General features: G+C 39.9%; 1 protein-coding gene across 4 annotated transcripts; it reads right to left on the bottom strand.

Annotated features, from left to right (window-relative positions):
* Positions 1-112: 112 nt before the first annotated feature.
* tm9sf2 (transmembrane 9 superfamily member 2) lies at positions 113-20,821 on the bottom strand. 4 transcript variants are annotated; one of them, XM_079280220.1, is made up of 17 exons: positions 20,629-20,821; positions 16,692-16,759; positions 15,923-16,016; positions 14,750-14,877; positions 11,986-12,115; positions 11,499-11,623; positions 10,947-11,058; positions 10,282-10,361; positions 9,684-9,792; positions 9,319-9,451; positions 6,242-6,361; positions 5,272-5,329; positions 5,005-5,164; positions 4,724-4,875; positions 3,836-3,947; positions 2,653-2,824; positions 113-1,739 (listed from the first exon to the last, which is right to left on the bottom strand). In XM_079280220.1, the coding sequence occupies exons 1-17, from the start codon at positions 20,743-20,745 to the stop codon at positions 1,672-1,674; spliced, it is 1,938 nt and encodes a 645-aa protein (XP_079136346.1). In that variant the 5' UTR covers positions 20,746-20,821; the 3' UTR covers positions 113-1,671. The 4 variants fall into 4 exon arrangements, with proteins under 4 accessions (XP_079136346.1, XP_079136347.1, XP_079136348.1 ...); XM_079280221.1 differs by lacking the exon at positions 6,242-6,361; XM_079280222.1 differs by lacking the exon at positions 20,629-20,821 and having other exon boundaries at positions 16,681-16,728.
* Positions 20,822-23,873: the final 3,052 nt, after the last annotated feature.

Raw genomic sequence — 23,873 nt, 5'->3', positions numbered from 1 at the left:
AAAGCCAAGAACAAGGGAAAACCAACTAACGGAAATAAGCCTGATGTCCTGAAGGATGTGTTTGTCTCAGGTTGGTCAGCTCTAACAAGAATGACTCACACCAATTTCACACTGACAGCAAAGTGAAGAAATGTATTTATTCCTTGCTTGGTACCAAAGCAATAATGTGGCGTGTAATGTTGGGTTGTGAGGGACAATGACTGGTCCAATCATCATGCCTCAATACCTTTCTGTCTGTTCCGTCCGTCTCTTACACTTCACTAATGGCTCAGAATATACATGTTTTTGTACAGTTGGTTACACATCGTTCTGAATTTGTTTTTTCAACACTCTTCATTGAGCAAAACATCAGTTGATAACTTTTTATTGCTTTAACACAAAATGCATTAAAAATCAACATCTTTTTTAATTTCTCAAATTGGTTCACTCATACGCAACCTCCAAATCCGTGAATGTCCCCTTTGTGCATGCTCGCATACTGTTTGAAAAACAACTTTTCAACTCTTCAAATAAGTCTATAATTTGCTACATTAACATCTAAAAAACAAACATAAATATTCATTTCATTCCTGAATTATGAAAGACTTGTGCCCGCTGAGGAAAGGGGTCAGAGCGGACATATGGTGTGACCTGGATGAAAACTTGTGGCCAAATACAGAAGGGTTCACTCAGACTGCTGTATATTTATATCTGAGGCTGTCCTAAGCATGCATGTGTAGTGAACACATTTGTTTTGTACTGAATCACTAGAATGACTTAAGTTTCAGAAAATAACGCCAAGCATGTTGTTTAAGAGAACTGTGAGAAGTTTTTACAAAGTGAGCTCAGTATAGAGAAATCAATGTGACCAATTGTGAAAAAGTGAAACAAGACAGACCAGGAAGGCAGCAAGGTTCCAGAGACCCTGTTACAACATACGTCCCTCAATCCCTCAGTTTGCATTATTTGCAAGAACAAGTCATTGCTGGGAAACAGGACAGGGGTGTATACTTGATGCAGCAAGACGCCCCTCAAGTGTGTTGCCTTTAATAGAACAGAGGCCGGCACCAAAGTGAGACTGAACTTTGGCTTTCTGTCATCAGCAGGATTCATCAGTCCCCCCCCCCCCCCACCTCACAGAAATGAAAGCTGTTCCACTATAATTTGGAACAGCCCTATTGAGCCATTTTAGTGTTGAAATGTGGATGTAAATACATTTAGGGACACAATGTGTTAGCCACAAAATGGTGACAATTGCATGTTTCAACACAACAGCTCTGAAAAAACAGCTGTTAAGAAGCAAACGCTCACAGCTTTATTTGCCTGACTGCAATTTCCAAATACAGACACGCTCTCTGCACAGTCCAGCTGTGGGTCACTGCACTGTGTGAAGGTGGCATGGTATGAACCGACTTTCTGTGTGTCAGATACTGAAAACAGGCGTGTTCAGATTATATGCAGATAAACACTATGTTCAAAATTACAACCCAGTCACATGCTCACACGCAAACATTTTAGGCTCACAAAGAAAGAAAGTTGTCGTCTGTCGGAGGCACAGTTCTCTCTGCCTGAGGAAATGAGAAAGTAAAGGTTCACATTGTAAAGTTCAGTCCAGTTTGATAGTGCTCAGCGTTCCAGAGGTTTATGGGAGAAAACCAATTTCCAGTCAATAGTCTGTTGAGTTTGTATCCTTCAGTCTACTTTGACCACACTGTAGATCTTGGTAACAAACCAGAAACAGGCAAAGAAGCCGATTGCACCTGAGGATAAACAAGATATATTTTATATTATATCACATCACGTTGTTCTTGACCAATGTATACACATGCGAGGATGAGAGGCAGTGGAGCTCCACCAATGAATCAACATTCTTTAGCACTGTAACTCTCAACCTGTTGCAATGTCACGACTACTGTTTAATATTACAGCGTTTTAGAACTCAGCAGACTTGATCCAAGGCTAGTCCAATGCATTTCTAATTTAGTCGTACTTATTTAAGCGATATGCATTCTTTTCTTTTCGTCAGTTTTATTAAGCCACGTGTAGGCATGTTGCTGTTTTATAAAATCCAGAACTGCCACAGTGAGACAGACATTGATGTAGAACTGTTTGCATATGAACGTGGAGAAGCTCTTATAAAAGCCCACTGTAGCCCACCTGCCCAGCAACAAACAGCAGACAGAGGACTGAACATAGTGGAGCATCTAGCAGCTACAGAGAGTTGGTGGAGACCAAACCAGAGCTAAAGGAAGAGTGAATATTGGACTTGGGTTTGATAGATTATAGATTTTATATATTTATATATATTTATACATATATACATATATATATACACACACACACACACACACACACACACACGCACACACACCAGTTGTACACATTTTCAACTGTAAAAATGATTGAAGTCTGTGCAGCTAGACAAGACTTGATGTCCTCTGCCGCTGGATACCGTTTTACTGTAATATATCATCAATCGGTAAAGGACTAATGATCTAGAAATGGCACCTCCATCCTGACAGCACCCTCCACCCTCTAAACTGAGAGCTCTCCTTTTACCCCAATAATCTATTTTGTAGCTGTATGCAGTAGAAAGATGACAGCCACGACAAACAAAAATGGCAAAATACATCAACAATTATCCTTCCCTTCTTTTTCATATACTGTACGTACCTGTGAATAAGAAAAAAATGAGAGCCATAATCATGGTGTATCCGAAGTACAGGATGGTGCTGGCCAGTCCTGTGATTTGCAGCTTAGAGAAGAAGTAATGAATGGCGTAGACCAGGAAATAGACAGCAGTGAAGCCGCTAGTCAGGAAGGAACGCCACTGCCAATGGTAGTCCTGTGAAAATGAAAACAGCCAGAGTTGAGATGTAAGGGAGGAAACACTCAGTTTTGTAAATTGAGGCCCTGACTGAATGGGTTGAAAGAGTGAGTGCCCCCTGTTACACAGAGACTGGTTTCCAGAGCCATGAACCACCTGTCAATGCCTGCGAGTGTTAAATCAATCACAAGAACACAGAAGTCAGACCAAAATCAAATCTAAACCATAGAATAGGGGGCAGCATTCCACCTCTACTGGATTCATACAATCTAAATGAAACCAATTACTTACAATGAATAATTTAATTCATATAAAAAAAGCCAACTACTAACAAACAGCAGGGGAAGAATACATAAAGTTTAACCCAACTGCTGAAATGATGTGGGAGCCGGTCAAAATAACACTGCTATCTCATAATCTTCTCATGTGGCGTCGGCCTATAGTTAACTGAGCCAGCTTTGTGTTGACAGTCTGTGTACGTTTGGATAGTTTATTACTGGCCAAATAATAACACAAAACAATGCTGATGTTGACATTTTCAATTCAAAAACGTTTTGCAAAACGATGCACTCTCAGGTCAAACGCTCTAGGTCTTCTGTCAGTCCCACGCACACGATTTAAGACCCGTGGTGACCGAGCCTTTGAGGCAGTGGCCCCGAGGCTCTGGAATGCTCTGCCTGCAACTCTACGCCTCGCAGATACTGTGGATACTTTTAAACGCCAGCTCAAAACCCACCTGTTTAGGCTGGCGTTTGTGTAAAAGTAAACCCATGTCCTAGACCTGCTCTTAAAATATGTTTTACAGTTTTATTTTATTTTAATTTTATTCTTTAACATTTTTTATTCACTCTGTGTAGATAATTTATTGACCCTAGGGCCACATTGTGTTTTTTATGCTTTTAAATGTCTGCTCTGTTAAGCACTTTGTGATAGTACTGTCTGTGAAAAGCGCTATATAAATAAAATTCATTCATTTTAATTTCAGACCTTTAACATAATATATGGTAATGCTTTAATTGTGCCGTTTACCTCAGCACATAAATGGAAGTAGCAAAGCAGGATGGTGGCCTCAGAGCAGGTGATGACCAGGATGATGAAGACAAGGAAAAGGAAGCCAAACATGTAGTACATCTGATGTGACCTGGAGGAAAGGCAGAAATATGTCCTTAAATGGACTACAGTAAAGACAACAGATCAAATATATCACTGTATGAAAATTCATCATATTGTTGGTTTGCCAACATATTTGGTGATGGCATTGATAGATGCAGTAGATTTTTTTTAAAGACTATTTTCTTTCTGCATTTTTGCCTTTATTGGATTTTCTATGACATGCAACAAATGTCCCCGGCTGGTTAGAATTTAACCCCTTGACATGTCATTCATGTCTAGTTCTGCAAAATTAGATTATTCAATTGGGGTTATCATATACTCTGTCAACGTTGAAGTTGATGAAAAGTCAGGTAATTTCTCTTAATGAGCAACTTTTCAGTAATAGAAAAATACAGTTAATTAGGATAATATGTCCCACTATAATCTAAAAAAACAAGTATGAACAATGTATTTATGCTCGAGGCACTTCAGAAGTACAGTATGAAACAACTATTTTACAAAAAGGTTATACTTGATTGTATTCTGTTCTATTTGTCATATACTTTTCTCCCAATCAAAATCTGTTTCTGATTAGGTGAGAAGTAAATCAATGGAGTTGCAGAATTGTGCTTCTTATTATATCTAGAAGGGCTAGTTTTAATACCTGTTAATGTGTTTCAGGCTTTCAGAGGTTGCGAGTCGCATCACCATTTCAGGATTCCCCACAGCTCTGACTAAAAACAACTGAACTGATTCCATACAAAAACTGAGCTGGCAAGTTGTGTTTAGACTTTCTATGACTAATAACAGTTTCTTTATTCTCACCAGATGGAGTTTAATATGAAGAACAGCTGAATAAATATACATCCAAAAGGCAGAATTCCTCCCATGATGATACCAGGGAAAGGCTTTGTGTAGAATGACTGCTCTGGGACTTGGCGAGGAATCTGATTGGTCCGCACTGGGTGCTCAATACCCTTAAACAATCAGTCACAGTGTAGAAAGAGAAGAGAATTAAACATGGGTACACCCTGAAATAGTTACTCAAAAGAAAATGATGACAGAATGCATTACTTATAAATGGATGTACGTTTATATTTACTTACTGCCTTCTTGAAGCCAAAGTATGCTCCTATAAAGGTAAGAGGCACTGAGATACAGAACCAAAGAGCCAATATGGCCACCAGGGTTCCAAATGGCATGGCTGCTGAAGACCCTTCACCCCACAGGATCAAGTTCATTACAAAGAAATCTGCAAATACCACCCTGAGCAGAGACAGAGGATGGTAAATGAAGCAGTGTTCCTCTCATGTAGTAACCTTCTACCCTGGTGTTGTGACCATTATTATGTTCAGCGTTTGAGTCAGTCTTACCCAGGACAGAGAAAGGCTGTCAGCAGAACGTTGGTCTTCCACTTCTCTCCTCCAAAAGCTGTCAATTAACCAAACAAAGACAAAGAAGAAAAGGATTTATAGAAATCAAATCAAACTGGATGAGGAAAATAATCACTAGCTGCAGCCCTACCTGGAATAATTTTTCTGCGTATTCTTTTTTTCCGTCAACATAAAACTAGTGCTGGGCAACGATTAAAATATTTAATCGCATGGATGTTTTGCGATTAATTGAGATTAATCGCATTGTTATGGCAAAGTTCAATAATGAATTATAAAGTAGTGTATTGCGCACTTTTATTTTAAGAGTACTGCTGTATGAACTAAAGGGCAATAACATTTGGTTCACGAGATGCAGGTAGCATGTTTCATACTTAATTTGAATATAATTCACACTTTGTTGGCATCTTATTCTGAAAACCGGATGTTGGTCTGAAGAAACCGGATGTTGTCTCACGTTAATCTTTCCGCTAACTTTCAAAGTCCTTCGCTCGCTCCCGATCTGTGCCGTTTAAATGCGTTTACGGTGAATGTCAGCATATAGGTGCACTAACATGTGAGTGTCTGCTGAGTTGACCACGGAGATCTGAGTGTCTGCTGACTTTACCGCAGCGATGTACAGTCGTCTCCAGGGAGAGCAGCAGAAGTCGCCTTTTCTCTACGGCAACCCTGAAGGGACATCATATCTCTGATACAAAACCATAAACATGAGACAGTCTGACTGTAGGATGTTTGCTGGCTTTTATCCCACTGTTCTTGTCATCCTCTTGTTGTTATGTATATGTATCGTCTCTTGTCTTTCAGTTAAAAAAAAAAAAGGTTTCATCAAAAAATGCGTTAACGCGCGATAAAATAATTGGCGGCATTAATTAATGAATGCATTAACGCGAAATTAACGTGTTAACTTGCCCAGCACTACATAAAACACTTCCCTTTTTCCTCTCTCACTTACATTTGTAGAGGCGAGCAGCCACATATCCAGCAGGAGTTCCCAGAAGAACCCAGAGAACCACAGCACATGTCATCAGAGCCCCACGGTTCGCAGGAGAGAGGAACCCAAGACAGGCAAAGACTGGAGAATACATTTTTACATTTGGCGTTCGGAGAAGTAAGGTCCTACTGATACTGGATCGTTTAGGTTAAATATTGATAACATTTTTATGGAGACAAATCATTTCAAAAACATAGAACATCCACAGAACTATGAGAAAGGTGCAGGATTAGCATTGTTTTCCCAACAAAAATATTATGATTGTGTATAATAATGTTTAAAATTTTGATGGTTCCAAAATGAATGTTTTGTATATCTCCGTGGAAGACATCTGACATTTGGTTCCAGATTCTTACAAGGCTAGTGAGCCAATAGTACAATGACGGCAGCATCACGTGGCATCTTTGTGTTGTCAGTGATCAAGCTGCCAGTTAGTGTGGCAAAAACGGATAAATGGCTAAGTTTGATAAAAAGCGCACCACTTAACACTAGTTCAGCTACAAAAGGAGTCAGTCTCTGCCATGCCTGGCCTCACTGACACTGATGTCTGAATGTCTTGAATAAATACAGTTGTTTGAAGGAGATGTTTTCACAACAATAAAAAATATATAATAAAAAGGGAATTGTGACCCGTTTAACTTCCTAACACTATCTCCAAGTAGTTTAGAATACATCATTATACCTACTCATGCCAAGATTTATTTTGATTAATTTCCTAATCATTTGAATTGTGTGTTTTTCATGGAAATTATAGATGACGATCGATAACTACAAAAGGATAACATTTAGCAGTTTTAACCGTCTACACTGACTTCAGGGCGGTTGAAATGATTATTGGGATGGTGGTGAAAAAAAAGTAGACTGGAGGCGTGTATACCAGCTGCTATAACAAAAAAAAATAACAAAAAAACAATCCGTATCAGCCGATATGGCTCATTAACGATCGGCAATTGTATCAGCAGCAAAATAACGTGATCGGGGCTTCTCCCTATTTTTCTCATGATCTGATCATTGATTCAAAACAGTGATAGGATCCAAATTGGGAGTTTTATGATCCTCTGCAACTCAACTGAACACAGTCTTACTACGCCATTGTGCATCTGTATAAACTGGTGAAATTAATCAAAAAGTTAATTTATTTGAAGATAAATTTCATTGTTCTCTGGTGCACAAACTTTGCAATGGAGACACTGATTCTAAATGACCACAACATATTTTACCGATATGTTACTGATACCTTGATATCTGGGATAAGCTCATTTTGGCTGGACAATTTCTAGAATTTAACTTAAATATTAGGGTTGGGGGATTTGTTTAAAACCTAAATATAAATATTTCTAACTATGTTTAAATCAGTGTATAATCAACTGAAACTAAGAATTGTTGTGTTTTCCTTAGCTGAGAAAAAGCCATTTATATCTACGTCCTGTTGCACCTCCATATTTCTACAGCAGCCCAGAACGGCTGGCGAGAGCTATCTGCGTTTGAAGGTAGGGATGTTTACCTAAACACTGTATTAAACGGCACCGATCCTAAATTATTAAAGATTGTAGTATTTATAAGCGCCGACATTACTGTTTTTTAATTTAATGTTTAGATGCAGCTGTGTTGACGGGAACTACGCTCGTTACTGTACGTGCAATAAAGTATTTGTGAGTAAAAAGCCAGAACTTTATCAATACATCTCTGCAACAAGAACGAACATGACGGGCAGAAAACAGGAGGAATGACTGATACTGACGGACGTCTATGTTCTTCTTCTTGCAATCTGCAACTCACCAGTAGATGTCACTAAATCTTACACACTGTTGCTTTAAGACAGGGGTCGGCAACCTTTACTGTCCAAAGAGCCATTTTGCTCTATTTTCCACCAAATACAATTCGTCTGGAGCCGCAAAAGCCATTTGATATCACAGCTTATAAAGTTGTACATATAGTTACATTATACATACAAAAACTATAGTTTGTTGTAGTTCTGAAAATATAGAACAAGAATAAAGACAATTCTTGACATTTTATTGCAATTTTACCTGATATAACAATATCTAACTCTTATGAAGAGGAGAGTTTGCTGCAGCAGCTGAGGAATAGCTCTTTGTCGCTCATCTCCAGTGTGATACTTTTCAGCACATGCTGTGTGCATGTTCTGGAAGCATACAGGTAAGCCAGCATCGTTGGCAGTGAAAGCAAATGAATACGTCCACGCAGAGTTAAACTCTCTATTTTCCTCCGTGACTTTTCTTTTTTTGGGGGTCTGAAAATCATGATGAGCCACCTGCAGGGAAAAGCGCTTGACAGGTGTAGGGGATTTAACTGCCTGTGGGAATAATTGACATAAGATTCTGTTCATTCTTGCTTATAAATTATATTCTCTCTGAACACGTTTCTCTTTTTGGAGAGCGTCATGTGAGGTAACTTCTTCGATTAGCGCAATTTCCCTGCTCTTCTTTCTATTTCCTCGTCTCTCCCCCGTGTGTCACGGTGTGTGTAAACCTCGCTGGAATCAGGAAACTTGTCAGAATACTCATGTTTGATTGGCTGAGCTGCATCAGGTGATGTGATTTGCAATGCATTGGTCGGTGTGTTTCCTGCACCGCCAAACAAGTGCTGTAACGGCTGAATAAGAGGCGCCGGTTAAAATTTGAACTCTGCCCAATATTTATAATTCCGGATTATCTATCGGTTTTTAGTTCCTGGGTCCGGATCCGGTGAGCCAGTTGGGGACCTCAGGGAGCCGCAACAGAGAGGCTAAAGAGCCGCAGGTTGCCGACCCCTGCTTTAAGAACTACACAATGTAAATGTTCCCTGAGTTGTCCTGAAGAGAGGCAGGGCGGTACATAAGATATTTGTGCAATTTTACACCATTTTTCAAAGCCGGAACAATAGACTTTTTGTAATTATTTGAAACCATGAGATGTTGCATGTTTTGTATTTTAACAAGTTGATTAGGCAAGGCGAAGAGTTAGGCCTGGAACCCCTGAATCTATGACTATTTTTTTAAATTCTTATAAACAATTATGAAGATTAAAAAGACATACAAAGGGTGACGAAGGTCATAATGAAGATCTGGGTTCCAGAGCCGAGGAAAACAGACAGCAGCATTCCCTTCCTGGGAGGTCGGAAAACATCTCCATGGACCAACTTCCACCCAAACTCCTCCTGAGCATCCTCCTGGAGAACAAGATAGATGAACAGATATGACGACAACACATCCCTAATGTCCATCATCATTGTGTCACGTTCTAGTAGTGCCATAACTGCCATGTCTGATTATGTTGAATATGATAGTAAATATATAGTTAGTTCATCATTGCTGTAACTATGAACTTTGAACTATTTGCAAACTTTTAGACCACAGCTTAATTTCCTCAATCAGAAGTGATCCACACAGACAGGTACTCACCACAGAGTCCATCTGATTGTATCGGGCAATATCTTTATGCAGAGTCCTCAGCATGATCATTGCTACCATTCCAGACAGGAACAACACAATCACCATCGAGTTCATTATGCTGGGGATGAAAAAAAACACCCAAGCAAAGTTAGTTATGGCTGTTTAACTAATTTGGTTCATTTCTTAATTCATGTTGTATCAGTGGATTGTCTCTGTACTTTGAGACAACAGGTCAGCTAATAGACACCAGGGTTGATCAATGGTTTAAAGACACACAAACTGCTCAAAGTGAGAGCATGCAGCTTAGAAAATCTAGCAAAGAAGGACCCTATTGCTTAATAAGATCCAGATGCTTGCTTTCTCAGCACTTCCACATCTGTCCCTGCATGCTCTCAAACCTTGACGTGTAAACTGATTACCACTTGACTCTGTGTCAACAAATTTTGTTCATGAACTTCAAAACATCAGTGGCAGAAAATGCATGAACATAGGCTCAAAACCACAATTACTTTGAGCAAACAAAAAGCATTCATACATGTTTCCAGAGTTGCAAATTATGGCAAAAAAAGGATGTAGAATGTATGTCAGTGTGTGTTTTGAGTCTTACCTGAACCACTGGATGTTGGTGTGAGGCATTGACTCCAGGATGTAGTCCCATCTAGATGCCCAACGGATATCCGTGTCTTCCTACAGACGCAAACGTACACACACTGTTTACATAGTTACGTCCCTTTACTGCATGCATGCATGCATGCATGCATACATACATACATACATACATACATGCATACATACATGCATACATGCCAGTAGATATAGGGTGGTGCCCCAAGGTGAATTTAATGAGTTAAATGTATTTCCTCAGTATAAATACTGGGAATTTCTCTACTCTACATCTTTTGTACCAGTTACACTACATATTTTTGTGCATTGTGTCAATGTATTTACACTACAGAGAAGAATGTTGAAACCAGGCAGAGCACATGCGTCCAACCGATTACAGTTGTGTGCAGTTCAAGACGCAATGGCTCTCCAAAGCCCTGGAGAAAAGCTTTTAGTTAAGAAAAGAAAAAAAGATTGGTAAAATCACGTTTTTGCACTGCACTGGTCCCATCTTTAATTTGAAATGTCTTTAACAAGCATAACTACATGAGTGTCATTACATTTTTTACTTCCTCCACATTCCAGCATGGGCAATTTTCAGTTTCTAGCCAAGGTCTTCTTTAGAGCCTAACAAAACAGCATAAACACAGACAGCACAATTGTACTAACCACAAAGTTGACAGAGTAAGTGTATGGGATCTCAAACACTCCTGTGTGTTTGTTTCTCAGGAACTTTGGCCCCCCAGAACAAGCAGGGCTATCTTCATTAGAGTTGTCATAGCTGGATGGAGAAAGTAAGACAAAAGAAAAAGATTAAAGAAGTAAAGTTTACCAGTTCATTTGCATATTGAGATCTGATCACAATGCAGGCAGGACCTAAAAGAAGGCTAATGAATACCTTAACATTCTACTAGTCGGTGGAACGAATGGCTTTCATACCAGTGGCCAGCACCAGAGTTGCATCCCTAAAAAGTTCTACAGTTGACCCAAATGTAAAACTACCCCACATTGAGCTGAAGTCAAGCTCCAGAATGCTTCTAACAAATGTTTTAAAAGGTTTCAACTGAACAATGAAACAATATAACCAATGCACAAATATATATGCAATATAAAGGGTGCAGATGACATCAGGATGACAAAACTATATAACAGGTGGATGTAATATTAATCATCTGTGAGGTCACTGGTTCAGGACAGCTCCATACCAGCTAAAACTGTCACCTTTTAGGTTCAATCTTAGCAGCAACCAATCGAGCTCCCAGTTGTTCATTCTCAACGATGTGGTAATGGATGGTGATGTCCACATGGTTAAAGATGTAAAAAGCATCCTTCTCAATAAAATTAGACTGGAAAAAAAAAATTGAGACACAAAAGGTTCAAAGCACAGACAGGGTTATAATGTGGTATTACAGTAACAATGATGTGTAGGATATGAAGCATTCTGACATTGTGGGCAGAAACAAATGCAAAATGACACTGTGGCAGACAGTGATCCATGCCGCTGACCCGTTTCAACCCCACAGCAAATCTGACAGTATTTAGTAGCTGCCAACAGTGTCAGTGTCACAGAGACCACTGTCTAATTTTCTCATTTTAATACAGATTGAATCTTGTAAATTACTAGTCTTTTGTGAATATGCTGGATTGATTAAATGTTAGTTATACTGTTGAAGAGGGCTTTGCGTGTGTCCATGTGCAACCTACTCACGTTGACCACGCAGGCATCTTTGGGTCGACCTGCTTCTGTGACGAAACAGCCAATAGGGAAACCAGGATTACAGAACTTCTGTCCATCTTCAACATCATAGCACCAAGTGACTGGCATGTTATCCACAATCCTTCACACAGACACAAAACAAAAGCCTGTGATGCTCACTAATGTACTGACAACAGCGTACCGAACTTGGTCTTTTGACACGACACATGCCAGAGACTTACTTATAAGATGTTATGACGATAAAAAGTATCTGCAGACACATTTACTAACACAATAGCACCAAGTGTGTTATACACTTACCTGTTTAACACATCCCTTAATGTATTTCCATATGGATTCTCACATAAGCATTTAAGTCCACCTCACATTTGACACCACCACATCACCCACCACCACTATACCACTATATGGATCAATTTTGTTTGTTGTTACATTTTTAAATCACCACGTTTGTTTGTAATATACTCCCGCCTTTTTTATTTATTCGATCCACTACCAGACCATCTCTTGCCCACGTCCTGACGCCGTCTCACTCCCTTCTTCCTCTCCTTGCAGTTCTCCTACAACTGCTAACGGCCAGTGGAAACACTGGGTGTTTTTTGAAATTTCATCGTATTGGATTGTGATGTTTAATAAAACAATAATTCTCATTTTTACAGAAATGCTTGAAGGCATCATAATGCAAGTCAATGCAACCTCCGTTAACATCAGCTGTTAGTTCCGTTATAAGCAGGATTGTGATGGGGAGAGACTGACGGCAGACGACCCTGTCACTGTGATTACTCTGAGTAGCATGCATGGCAATAGATTGCAATATAATAAGTGTCTCGTTAAGTTAGTTGTTCCAAATGTTTTAAAGAGTGTTTAAAGTCTGTGACATCAACGTCTGTGCTGCTGTTTGCCAAAGTAAAACTATCATGCGGCACATGTGAGTAAATGTGCAAATAATCGGAAATATGAGACTGACCGGCAGACGATCGATCGGTGCATCTTTAGTTAATGTACAAATTCAAAGAAATTTTCCTCAAGGTGGGAGATATCGCACACACAAGAATGGACCGGACGGACGAACAAATTAACCCGAAAACATAATGCCTCAAGCCACGGAAGCACGGACCTTCAAAGTCCAAATTTTAGCCACCTAGGACAAAAACTGTTCAGTTGGAGTTTATTGAATTATTTCAAGCTGCTTAGATGTTGCAACATTTCTTGTGTACTTTAGTCCAGTTTGATATGTTCTGTTGTTGTATTAGTTCACTTGTGGAGCTGTTGAAACTATGGCTGAAACACTGCCAGTTTTATCTGCATCTTGCCTCCACTCATATCTACTTTTGTCCAGAGGGCTGTGCTGTTGCAGTATTTATACCTTGCCTGATGAATCACAGGGATTGTTTTACAACTCAGACTTCTCATAATCCCATGGCTGTCTCACACCTTCAGGGTTCCCACGCTTGCCTTGAAAAACATTTCCATGCTACCTCCTGATTTTCCAGGTACCATATTAAGTGATGATCTATAGGCCCCTGAAGCTTTCCGCCCCCATCCGCGCCCCCCTCCTCTCACACACACAACCCCCTAGGACACCTGACTACTTACTTGATTTAAAAGATGTGCCAGTCAAGTCTACATTGTAAATGCTTAGAAATGATGTCTTATTGATGATATCAATGCATGAAATAATGCAACAAGCTGTAGATGAACAACAAACGTGTTTTGTAGACCCAGACAGCCAGAACCTCACTGCACCGACTGTCTCCTAAAAATTACGTTCCCCCAAAACTAAAATGCATTCTCAAATACGTTTGACCAAAAACGTATTTTCTCCCTGATTACGTTTGTGTTTGACTTATTACATTGACGTATTACAAATACGTTTCTAATCAACATTTTAACACCACCACCGCCTCTCCTTCTCCCTATTACGCGGTCAGAATACTACCACAACACGCCGCCCGTCTCCGGCAGAAATGCGCTCATCCAGGCCGCGCAACGAGGAACATTACGCGGCTACAACACCTCCACAAAGGCCCGCGTGTAAAATCCGGGAGTATTTGTCATACGTCAAACACAAACGTAATCAGGGAGAAAATACGTTTTTCGTCAAACTTAATTGAGAATGCATTTTAGTTTTGGGGGAACGTCATTTTTAGGAGACAGGACTGCACCATTAGACCGCCATTACATTTTTCCTCTTGCACACCCCCTAGAGGCAGCTCGCGCACCACACTTTGGGAATCCCTGCTCTACAACATGGGATCATCCATTTCTATCTACAGTAAAAGCTGTTCACATGTAAAGGGATTTTTATAAACTCATCTTAATTCTGTGCTCAATAGTTTCATTTTATTACTATTTTACACATCATCCAATACAATTTTCCAGGACAACTGTTTCAATTTCCATGTAAGTGTTAACTTTTGCTCAGTTTCCATGACTTTTCCAAACCTGGAAAATGAAAAAACAAATTCCATGTTTTCCAGGTACCGTGGGAACCCTGACCTTGTGATCTGAAACTCATTGTGTTGGCTGGTAACACACTCAGGGGGACAGTACGCTTCCCTTACTACTCCTTCCAACATAAAGTTAGGACAACTGATCAAACCAACTCATATAGTTTCTACTATTTATCAAAATGAAGGTTGACCAAAATTACAAGTTTTCCACATCATACAGTTTTTTGGTATATGTAAGTCTTTAAAGATTTGGTTGCATTTCCTTACTTTATGATATGTGTATGTCAGTGAACCATACATACCAGTGATGCTGGTAGTTGAGTAACATGCCTTTCTTGAGGAAGTCCAGTTTGGCTTTGTCTAATGGGTTGTTGGTGTTGTAGGTTCTGGTACACACCTTCTGACACGCCGCAGGTTTCTTAAACTCAAACTGACACACAGGACATAGTTAGTATGTGTGTGCTCTTTGACACCGTAACAACTGGGTTTTGTTTGTTTGCCATCACTATTAAAAATCATTCTCCACTGTGCTACATTTACAACTACCGGTAAACTCATTTGAAAATATAATTTTTGTTGACATTGTATTATGTCTCATTGAAAGTGATTATCTGGATAGTTTTGTTTCAAACACTGACCAGAATTTCAGCATGATAGCAATTGTTTGCTTAAGTATGCCTTATTCTTAACCCCTAACCTGTAATGTTATTCATTAGCCTGGTGAGGACTTGGGAAAGTTGTTGCCTGTTCAGTCTTAGGGGTGGGTGACAGAACAGAATTTTTTAGCACAGAATCTTCGGGGAGTTTTGCGGTGACGTTTTTATATTAGGGTACTACAAAATTTTAAAAAGGATACTACACACAAAACATGAATCTACCAATCTTCACTCTATTGGCAATGTAAGGGAACATATCTTAAGAGAGTAAAGCATATTTAAAAAAAAAAAAGCAAATGTGTTTATTGGCTTCAAATAAGAATGAAAATGAGGTCTTGACCAACATGTGTTTTGGAAGGAGGACCCTGCCCCATAATGTAATTGTAATGCAATTCATTTGTGGTTTACCGCCCACCCCAGTCAGCCTAATATAGTCCTAGATCTTAAAGTCCTTCATTTTTAACGTCACATTCAGGAGGCCAGGTGAGCAACTTGGGATTCAGTGTCTCGCTCAAAGACATGCGGACAGGAGGAGCCAGAGATCGAACTGCCAACCTTGTGATTAGAGGAGGACCCACTCTATCCCCTGAGCCCCCCAGTTGTCTCAGCTATAATCCAATTTTCTGTACCTGGCCTAAAAAGAGTAGATTGCATCTGCAAACAACAACCTTCTGTGTGTATTTTGTGTATGTAAACATTGCCACTGAAAGACTTCATTGAAGGAATTCAACATCCCCTCAACAGTGAAGTGAATGAGTGTTTCAATGTTTGCTGCTGTAAAAGTGTGTGTGTGTGTGTGTTTCTGTAGATGTGTGTTACCTTGTATGGTGAGGGTTCGATCCTCTCCCCAAAAAGAACCTGGCCCAGATTCTCCGATGGACGTTTCATTGTTTTCTCTGAGCAAAAGTCGAACCTACGCAAACAGGAGGCAACTGTTTAAAATATTGGGGCAGAAAACATTAAAAGCTAATTTAATTAACATTACACAGTAGATTTCCAGATGAGAGAACTCAAAATGGATAAGACATAGAGGCTCTCTGCTTCCATTAGTACATACACACTGTTGAAACTCCCTTGAATGAAATAATACAACTGCTGCCGTGTTGTTTTAATCACGCTGAAATTATCATCATGCTTTCAACAGTTCTGATCATTGTTGGAAATGAATTTTTATTATTCCAAAATCTACCAGCCACTCAATACATTACCATTTCTATTTTTGGCTGCTGAGTGAAGCAAATCTACATCCAGACAATAATGGTTTTCATAACCAGAATTTACGATTTACATTAAGTCTCATGTGATTAAAGCCATGAAAATAATAAATTAAAGAAAAGAGTAAACTTATCGCATAAGTAAAGGTGTTCTCTGTTACAGTTTATGCATTTAATGGCTCAATATTTACCTATTTATCCACTTTAGCTTTAAACTGCAACAATAATTCTATAATGCTTTTGGACAAAAATAATGCACAGAGAAGCAAGTTGTGCAGCCTGAGGGAATAACTCAAAAGGGATAAAATGAAAAAAAAACATACATAAGCTACAACACAGACACATTGGTACAGTGTTAAGCACCTTGCACTTACGCAGTATATTCATAAGGCAGAACAGACTCCACTGAATCCAACCTGTTCACAAACAGCTCAATGGTCGACTAGAATTAAACAAAGCAGACAGACACATATTAGCAAGACAGGAATATTGCTTCAATCAGTCATTTTCATGTTGTTAGCTATTGATTCTTGATTGCTTGGTATTGGTCTTTTTTCACCTTGTTGAGAGGACATTGCAATAACATTTTAAAAACTTAACAGCTATGCGTCTTTTCCAGAAACAATGTTCTAGATCAGTGGTCGCCAACCCGTCGATCGTGATCGACCGGTCGATCTCGGAGACTTTCCCTGTCGCTCTCCAAAATACAATACAAATTAATTCAGAAACACATTGGGCCTCATTCTCGAACATTTTCTGTAGTGTCTTCTGAAATGTTTTCTTACGGACTTCGGAAGACCAACGTCAGAAAAGATCTCCGCCTGAAAATGGGTTCTTAGACAGCCGAAGTGCACTTCCTCATTCGGGGGAGCACAGTTCTCAGCTGTGCTCCCCCGAATGAGGATTCTTAAATCGCGTGCACCTGGATTTGCATACAGAAACGCCCCGCCAGCTCCTTATAAGGGCATGCAACTGAAGATATGTGTGCACAATCGACAGGCAACGCGAAAGCAACTTCAGACTGATTAAAATCATGTCAAAGCGGAAAGTCCTGTCCGGATCTAGTCCTATAGGGTTTTTCTCTGTACATTGTAATCCTAGTTTGACTTGATTATAGTGAATGCATTGGGTGCCTTCCATTTCAGCCCATCATACAATATTTATCATTCGATAATTAAGATGTACTTGAAATGTGTTCTTTTATTTTTGTTATTCATGTTTTTTTTCTCCATTGAATGGTATATTTGACACTGAACTAGTTCATCTTTATCTCAGTGATAGTGTCCAAATTAGCATAAAATATTACTGGTATGTAAAAACTACACGGACAACAAAATAGATGTAAATGTTGATCAACATCTTATTCCCTTCTGCTCATAATAAAACAAGTAAACAAGTCAATCCATTGTGTGCGGTCCCTTTAAGAATTAGGATTTGGGAGTGACGCGGATATGAAAGCTAGTTTATCTGTCTTTCCTTTACAAGCAGGAAAATTATTTCTCTCTCTTTATTTGAGAAAAGTTCATATTTGTGTTGTCAAATTTCACTGTGACCCTGAAATTCTGTCTCTTGTGTTATCATACACTGAATGCAAGCAAAACTACAGAGCAAAATCACACTCTTTCTGATTGAACCAATCTATGAACTGTCTGAAACAATGGATATCCGCGGTCCCCAAAAAAAATTGCAAACATGCCTGGTCACGTAATGCAAAGTGAAACTCTGCCGACCCTCAACCGGTTCTGTACCACCGCAGCACGGGCTCGCTCACAGTACTATTCCAGCTTAATCAATAAAAACCCTGGCAACTCTAAACAGCGATTCTCAACCATAAACCATCTCCTGAAGCCACATCCATCCTCTTCAACTGAGGCTACAGAGGAGCAATGCAACAGCTTCATTGACTTGTTCAGATCCAAGGTCAACAACATTCACTCTCTGATGTCCAGCTCTCCATCTATGCTTCCCTCTGACACCAACACCTTATCTGCGAGTGTGCTGTCTCCTCTACATCTTGCTGAGGTTCAGGAGAGCCATGTTGAGGAAATCCTCAGAAAAATGAAACCCTGTACCTGTACCCTGGACCTCATTCCTACTGCTCTGCTCACATATCCCCATTCTCAGTCCTTTGATCACCAAAGTTGTTAACCTTTCCCTTCAGTGTGGCTGTGTCTCACCTGCACTCAAGGTTGCTGTCATCTGTCCCCTTCTCAAGAAGCCCACCCTGGACCCAGAGGTTCTAGCCAACTACAGGCCTATCGCCAACCTCGCCTTCCTGTCCAAAGTGTTAGAGAACCACCTCAAACACAACAACTTGTTTGAAAAATTTCAGTCAGGATTTCATTTAACCCACAGCACTGAAACAGCTTTGCTCAGGGTGACGAATGACCTGCTGATGACAGCCGATGCAGGATCACCCTCACTCCTCATCCTCCTGGACCTGACTGCTGCATTTGACACAGTGGATCACACTATCCTCCTAGAGCGCCTCCACACCACCATTGGACTATCAGACTCTGCACTCAAGTGGTTTCAGTCCTACCTTTCAGGCAGAACTGAATATGTGTCACTGGGAAGATACAAGTCCAGACTGCTCCCTGTCTCCTGTGGTGTTCCGCAAGGGTCGGTCCTCGGCCCCATCCTCTTCATTATTTACATGCTCCCCCTCGGTCGTGTCATCAGCAGACATAGGATGTCTTTCCACTATTATGCCGACGATACACAGCTCTACATCAAAACTGCCCAAGCCCCTCTGCAGCCATGTCATGTCTCACCTCCTGTCTTGGGGAGATAAAGGCGTGGATGAGCAACAACTTTCTCCAGTTAAACAGTAGCAAAACCGAAGCCCTTCTTGTTGCCACTCCACACCAGGTACAGTCATCCTCCATAACTCATCTCACCTTCGATGGTCAGGTCATCCCCCTCTCCTCCACAGTCACTAATCTGGGAGTTAGGTTTGACTCTTACCTGACCTTTAATGACCATATAAAAACACCTGTGCAAAACCTCATTTTATCATCTCAAAAACATCTCCAAACTCCGCCCCACTTTAACCCTGTCAGATACAGAAAAGCTCGTCCACGCGTTTATCTCCTCAAGACTGGACTACTGCAACTCACTATTCACTGGGATCACTGCCAAGAACATCCAGAAGCTGCAATACATCCAAAACAGCGCTGCCAGGATCCTGATGAGAGTCCGGAAGTATGAGCACATAACACCCATTCTGCACTCACTACACTGGCTCCCTGTCTCATTCCGGATTGACTACAAAGTCCTACTACTCACACACAAATGCATAAATGGACACGCACTTCCCTACCTACAAGACCTCATCACACCCCAAATCCCCTCAGATCATCAAACAGCTCGCTCCTCCGTGTCCCCAACACCAAGCTCCACACCATGGGTGACCGGGCCTTTGGCTCGGCAGCTCCACGCCTATGCAACAGTCTCCCTGACCACCTAAGGGCAACACAGACACTGGTCTCTTTAAGACTGGCCTAAAAACCTTTCTATTTAGGAAGGCGTTTCTGACCTAAATCACTGTCAGTTATTTATTTAGTGTTTCTGTACATTCACTGGGTTTTTTTTATGCTTACTAGTTATTTTATTATAGTTTGTTATAACTATGTTTTTTACTATGTTTTTACTGTGTACTAGCTCTGTGGCACTCTGAGATTGTTTAAATGAAAAGTGCATTACAAATAAAATGCATTATTGTTAGATGCCCGAACCAAATTTTTTCTTAAATAAAAAGATGTTGTGAATTCTGGAAATTATTATATCTTTCTATATAGGACTGAGCGCCACAATGCTTGCTGTGTGTGCATGAGAAACAGAGTGACATCCTTTGGTTTACTAGTGGTAGTAAGTATAGTCAGTCTAATATGCCTCGGCACCCTATTAGTGGCTTGTCTTATGAAGTATGTTTGTTGCTGTGAGCAAAAAAGTTGGGAATCATTTAGTTTCTATATTGTAATTCAGCCAACAGGAGACAATATGAATTGGAAATATCTGATACTAGCTTGATGTCCAGAATATCGAGGATTTTTGATCTATTTAGCTAAGGCTGGACAGCTAACTTTGGCTTCCTATCTAGCTTATCGTTGTATCCGTTAGCTTTGCTGTTTTTTTTTGGCTAACGTTAGCCACCTCACATAAAGCTAACAGTTTATAAAGAACTACTGTAAGCTACTGCCTTTTGTGTATTTATTTAGTGGTTGCACTATATATTGGCTATTCAGTTATTTAGTTGTCGACATCTGGCAGCTAACGTTACACAGGTGATCTGTGACATGTTATGCTTACCTTGCAGTCTGGAACTTGGTCTTTTCCAGGCTCACAGAAGTTCACGGGTGCCAGACCCGGGAGGTAGAAGCCTCCCGCTCGAGACAGCAGCGCAGCTCCAAGCAGCCAACGCAACATCTTCTCACGTGCCAATTTTCACTCAAAATTTAGACAGTTAACTTGCTCTTCTTCGCAGTTCAAACTGCATCTGACATCTACACTGGACAGCCACCAGCATCCGGTTCTGCAGCGGCCAACACGACGTCACAAGACGGAAGTCCTGCTTCGTGGAGTGGCGCATTCTCCTTCTTTCTCTTTTGAGGTATATTGGCAATGAATTGGTACATTACCGCCACCAACTGGTATGGAGTGTGGATCAGGATGTCTAGTACTTACATTTTTTAATACAAAATAAATCAACTAATGAAATAAAATAAAATCTATTTAAAATGGGCTCACATTTTATTAGTAATATTAGGTAGCCTAAGATACTGAAATATGATTTGATAACACTTACTTCTTGAGTTCTTTTGCAGAATGTATATAATACAAAATGTACTTTTATCTTGCTGAGGTTTCCAATGAGCTGCCTTCTCTCTTGCTCATGTTCTATTGTTTCCTCTTGCCCACAATAGTCGCATTTCCCTGTATCATATTAGAAGTGGAGCATTGTGGGATCGCGGAGAAATAGTTACCTACCTGTAGATGTAATTCCAGTTCTACGTGCATAGCCAGTAGCGAAGCCCGTTAGAGGGCGGAGCACATACGAAATACATACAGGCATTTTGCAATGTTGTTGCAACAGTACTGTAATTCTTACAAAAATAATAATGATACAATCAACATCATCCTTGTGTTGCATAGGTTTTCTCCGGGTCCTCCGGCTTCCTTCATTTACATTGTAAAGACATGCATGGTAATTGTTGACTCTAAATTGCCCAGAGGTGTAAATGTAAGCATAATTAGTTGTGTGTCTCTATAGTTTCAGCCCTATAGTGAAATGGAGATCCTTCCAGGGTGTACCCCGCTTCTAGCTCAATGTTAGCTGGGATCAAAGATAAGCGGTTGGTCTACCCTACGGGATGGTTGGATAATAATCATCATCGAGGCCTACATTGTCAGTGTGATGATTGCAAAATGCACATACATTGCACTTGAAGGTAAGCCTAGCTCGAAACAATTATTAGAAGAAATTAGAACATTTTGAAGTGAACTTAATTCATTTTTGGAAGTGATGGAAATGTGAGATAGGCCTATGTTTTTCTTACTTTAACAATGATAATTCTCGTGAAATGTGTGCAAACCTACAAGAATGAATCCCACTAATTCATTGTTCTTGACTGCACTATCCAGGGGATATGAAGATAATAAGGAATGTCAATAACTATTGTGAGTATGAGACATTCTCACCCTAAGCATCTGGGCCATTAGAAGTCCCCTATGAGTGGTGCAATGTGAATATGGGGCTTTTATGGAGTGCTGTAGAAAAGTTAAAGGTCATTATAGCTAAAGATGAATGAGCTGCTCTCCAATTGATATGTTGTCCTTTACCCTCCATCATTCTTCAAAACAGAGATACGAAAACACACAACATCTAACTGGAGTCCACAGAAAGTGCGAGACAGGGATTGAACCGCCAACTTGTGGTTAAGAGACGACCTGTTCTACCTACTGAGCCACAAGCACCCCTAAAACGATATGGTGCGTTGTCTACATATTGCTCATTCTGTCACAAGGCCATATCTTTTCCAGTCTTGACCACAACGCCAGATTTTCTTCAAGTTGTTTGGAGAAAAGTTGTCCTGAGCTTTCTTTTCCCGGGAAAAGACACGGCAGTCAAAGTCGGTGGAAATGTTCAATTAAGAATCATCAGTAGAATCTTGTAGAACTCTTCATCATTGCACTTTCCCGTTGACATTTTGAATGACATACGACAGACCAATTACAACAGACAGACGCGCTTTACTAGCTCCAGTTTCTCTAAAGCTTGGAAAGCTGTCACAGTGGACATTGTCACAGTCATCAGCTGGTATCAGCCACTTAGATTTCTTGACAAAGTGAGAAAGACCACTCACACAATCTTTTCCCCCTACTCACTTAACAAAGAGGTAAACAACTAGTTAAATGTATAGGCATGGTATTGTGTTGCCAACACAATACCATGGCTGGTATCTCTTCTCCCTAATAGTCCAATCATTGGATCATGTCTGTACATTCAGGTCGAAAATTAAACTGTACTGTGTACTGTCTGGAACAGCAACAACTTTCTATGTGACATACGGTGGCCCTAAAAGCTCAGCCCACTGCAGATTAAGAAAAAACATGCAAATAGACAAAACACAAAACTTCACAAATTTGACCTCACACAGCATTTCTAAAAAACACTGCGAACAAAGAACAAAACCAAATGCAAAAACTCTCTGGAAGTAGAAAACATGACAACAGAAACTGTTTCAAGGGGACACTAAAAAGTGATTCACACGACTGAAATTAGGTTAGCCTTTATTATTAGTCTACTAATTCAAATAATCTGAAAATTCTAGAGAATAAACTCTAGCGATAAGCAAGTTATAGTACGATAATTCTATCATTCCATGCATTACTTGATTTATATATATATATATATATATATATATATATATATATATATATATATATATATATATATATATATATATATATACATATACAGTTAATTTATTTATATTAAGCCCTCTGAAGCAAATTTGTGATTTGTGATTTTGAGCTACCGGTATACAAAATAAATTGAATTTTGAATTGAATTGACTTTGAATAATCTTCTTTAGTCAACACCAATATGGCAAGAGAGTGTACACCCAACTTCACTCTCCACTCTACTCTTTTACATTTTAGTTTAAAACAATCTCTGCACACAAACAGTTTAGCACCATTTCACAATATCCGTCTAGGCCCTAGGGTGTATTGATGAGGCGGACGCAGAATTCATTCACTTTATTTGGCCATAACTCTCGTAGTGTATCGATGCACATGTGCATACAACACCTTGATCAGGACCTTGTTCGCAGAAGTCAAGTAATGCGCATTACAACCATACAATTACATTATATGTCTGTGTAGAAACAGGTCTGCTGGGGACTGTCCAGTTGTGTAAATAGGTGTAGTCTTGTCCTCAATATTCATGTTTAGCTAGCTTTTTCATTCCTGCCTTGAATGTCTGGACATATCTCTCTGCCAGAACATTTGTTGATAGATATCCCGTGGTGTGCAGAATTCCATTCTGTTTG

Source organism: Melanostigma gelatinosum (genome assembly GCF_949748355.1).
Source record: "Melanostigma gelatinosum genome assembly, chromosome: 12".
Taxonomy (NCBI): Eukaryota; Metazoa; Chordata; class Actinopteri; order Perciformes; family Zoarcidae; genus Melanostigma; species Melanostigma gelatinosum.
Note: the sequence above shows the minus strand (reverse complement) of the source record. Positions and strands in the feature narration are given on the sequence as shown.

What these genes read in the sequence shown, in the direction of transcription:
- tm9sf2 (XM_079280220.1), bottom strand. Translation starts at nt 20,745, where the DNA reads ATGTTGCGTTGGCTGCTTGGAGCTGCGCTGCTGTCTCGAGCGGGAGGC. An exon ending in AAGATGCCTGCGTGGTCAAC is followed by an intron (nt 11,624 to 11,985) that starts GTGAGTAGGTTG and finishes TTTTTTTTCCAG; the next exon opens with TCTAATTTTATTGAGAAGGA. An exon ending in ACCAACATCCAGTGGTTCAG is followed by an intron (nt 9,793 to 10,281) that starts GTAAGACTCAAA and finishes TTTCATCCCCAG; the next exon opens with CATAATGAACTCGATGGTGA.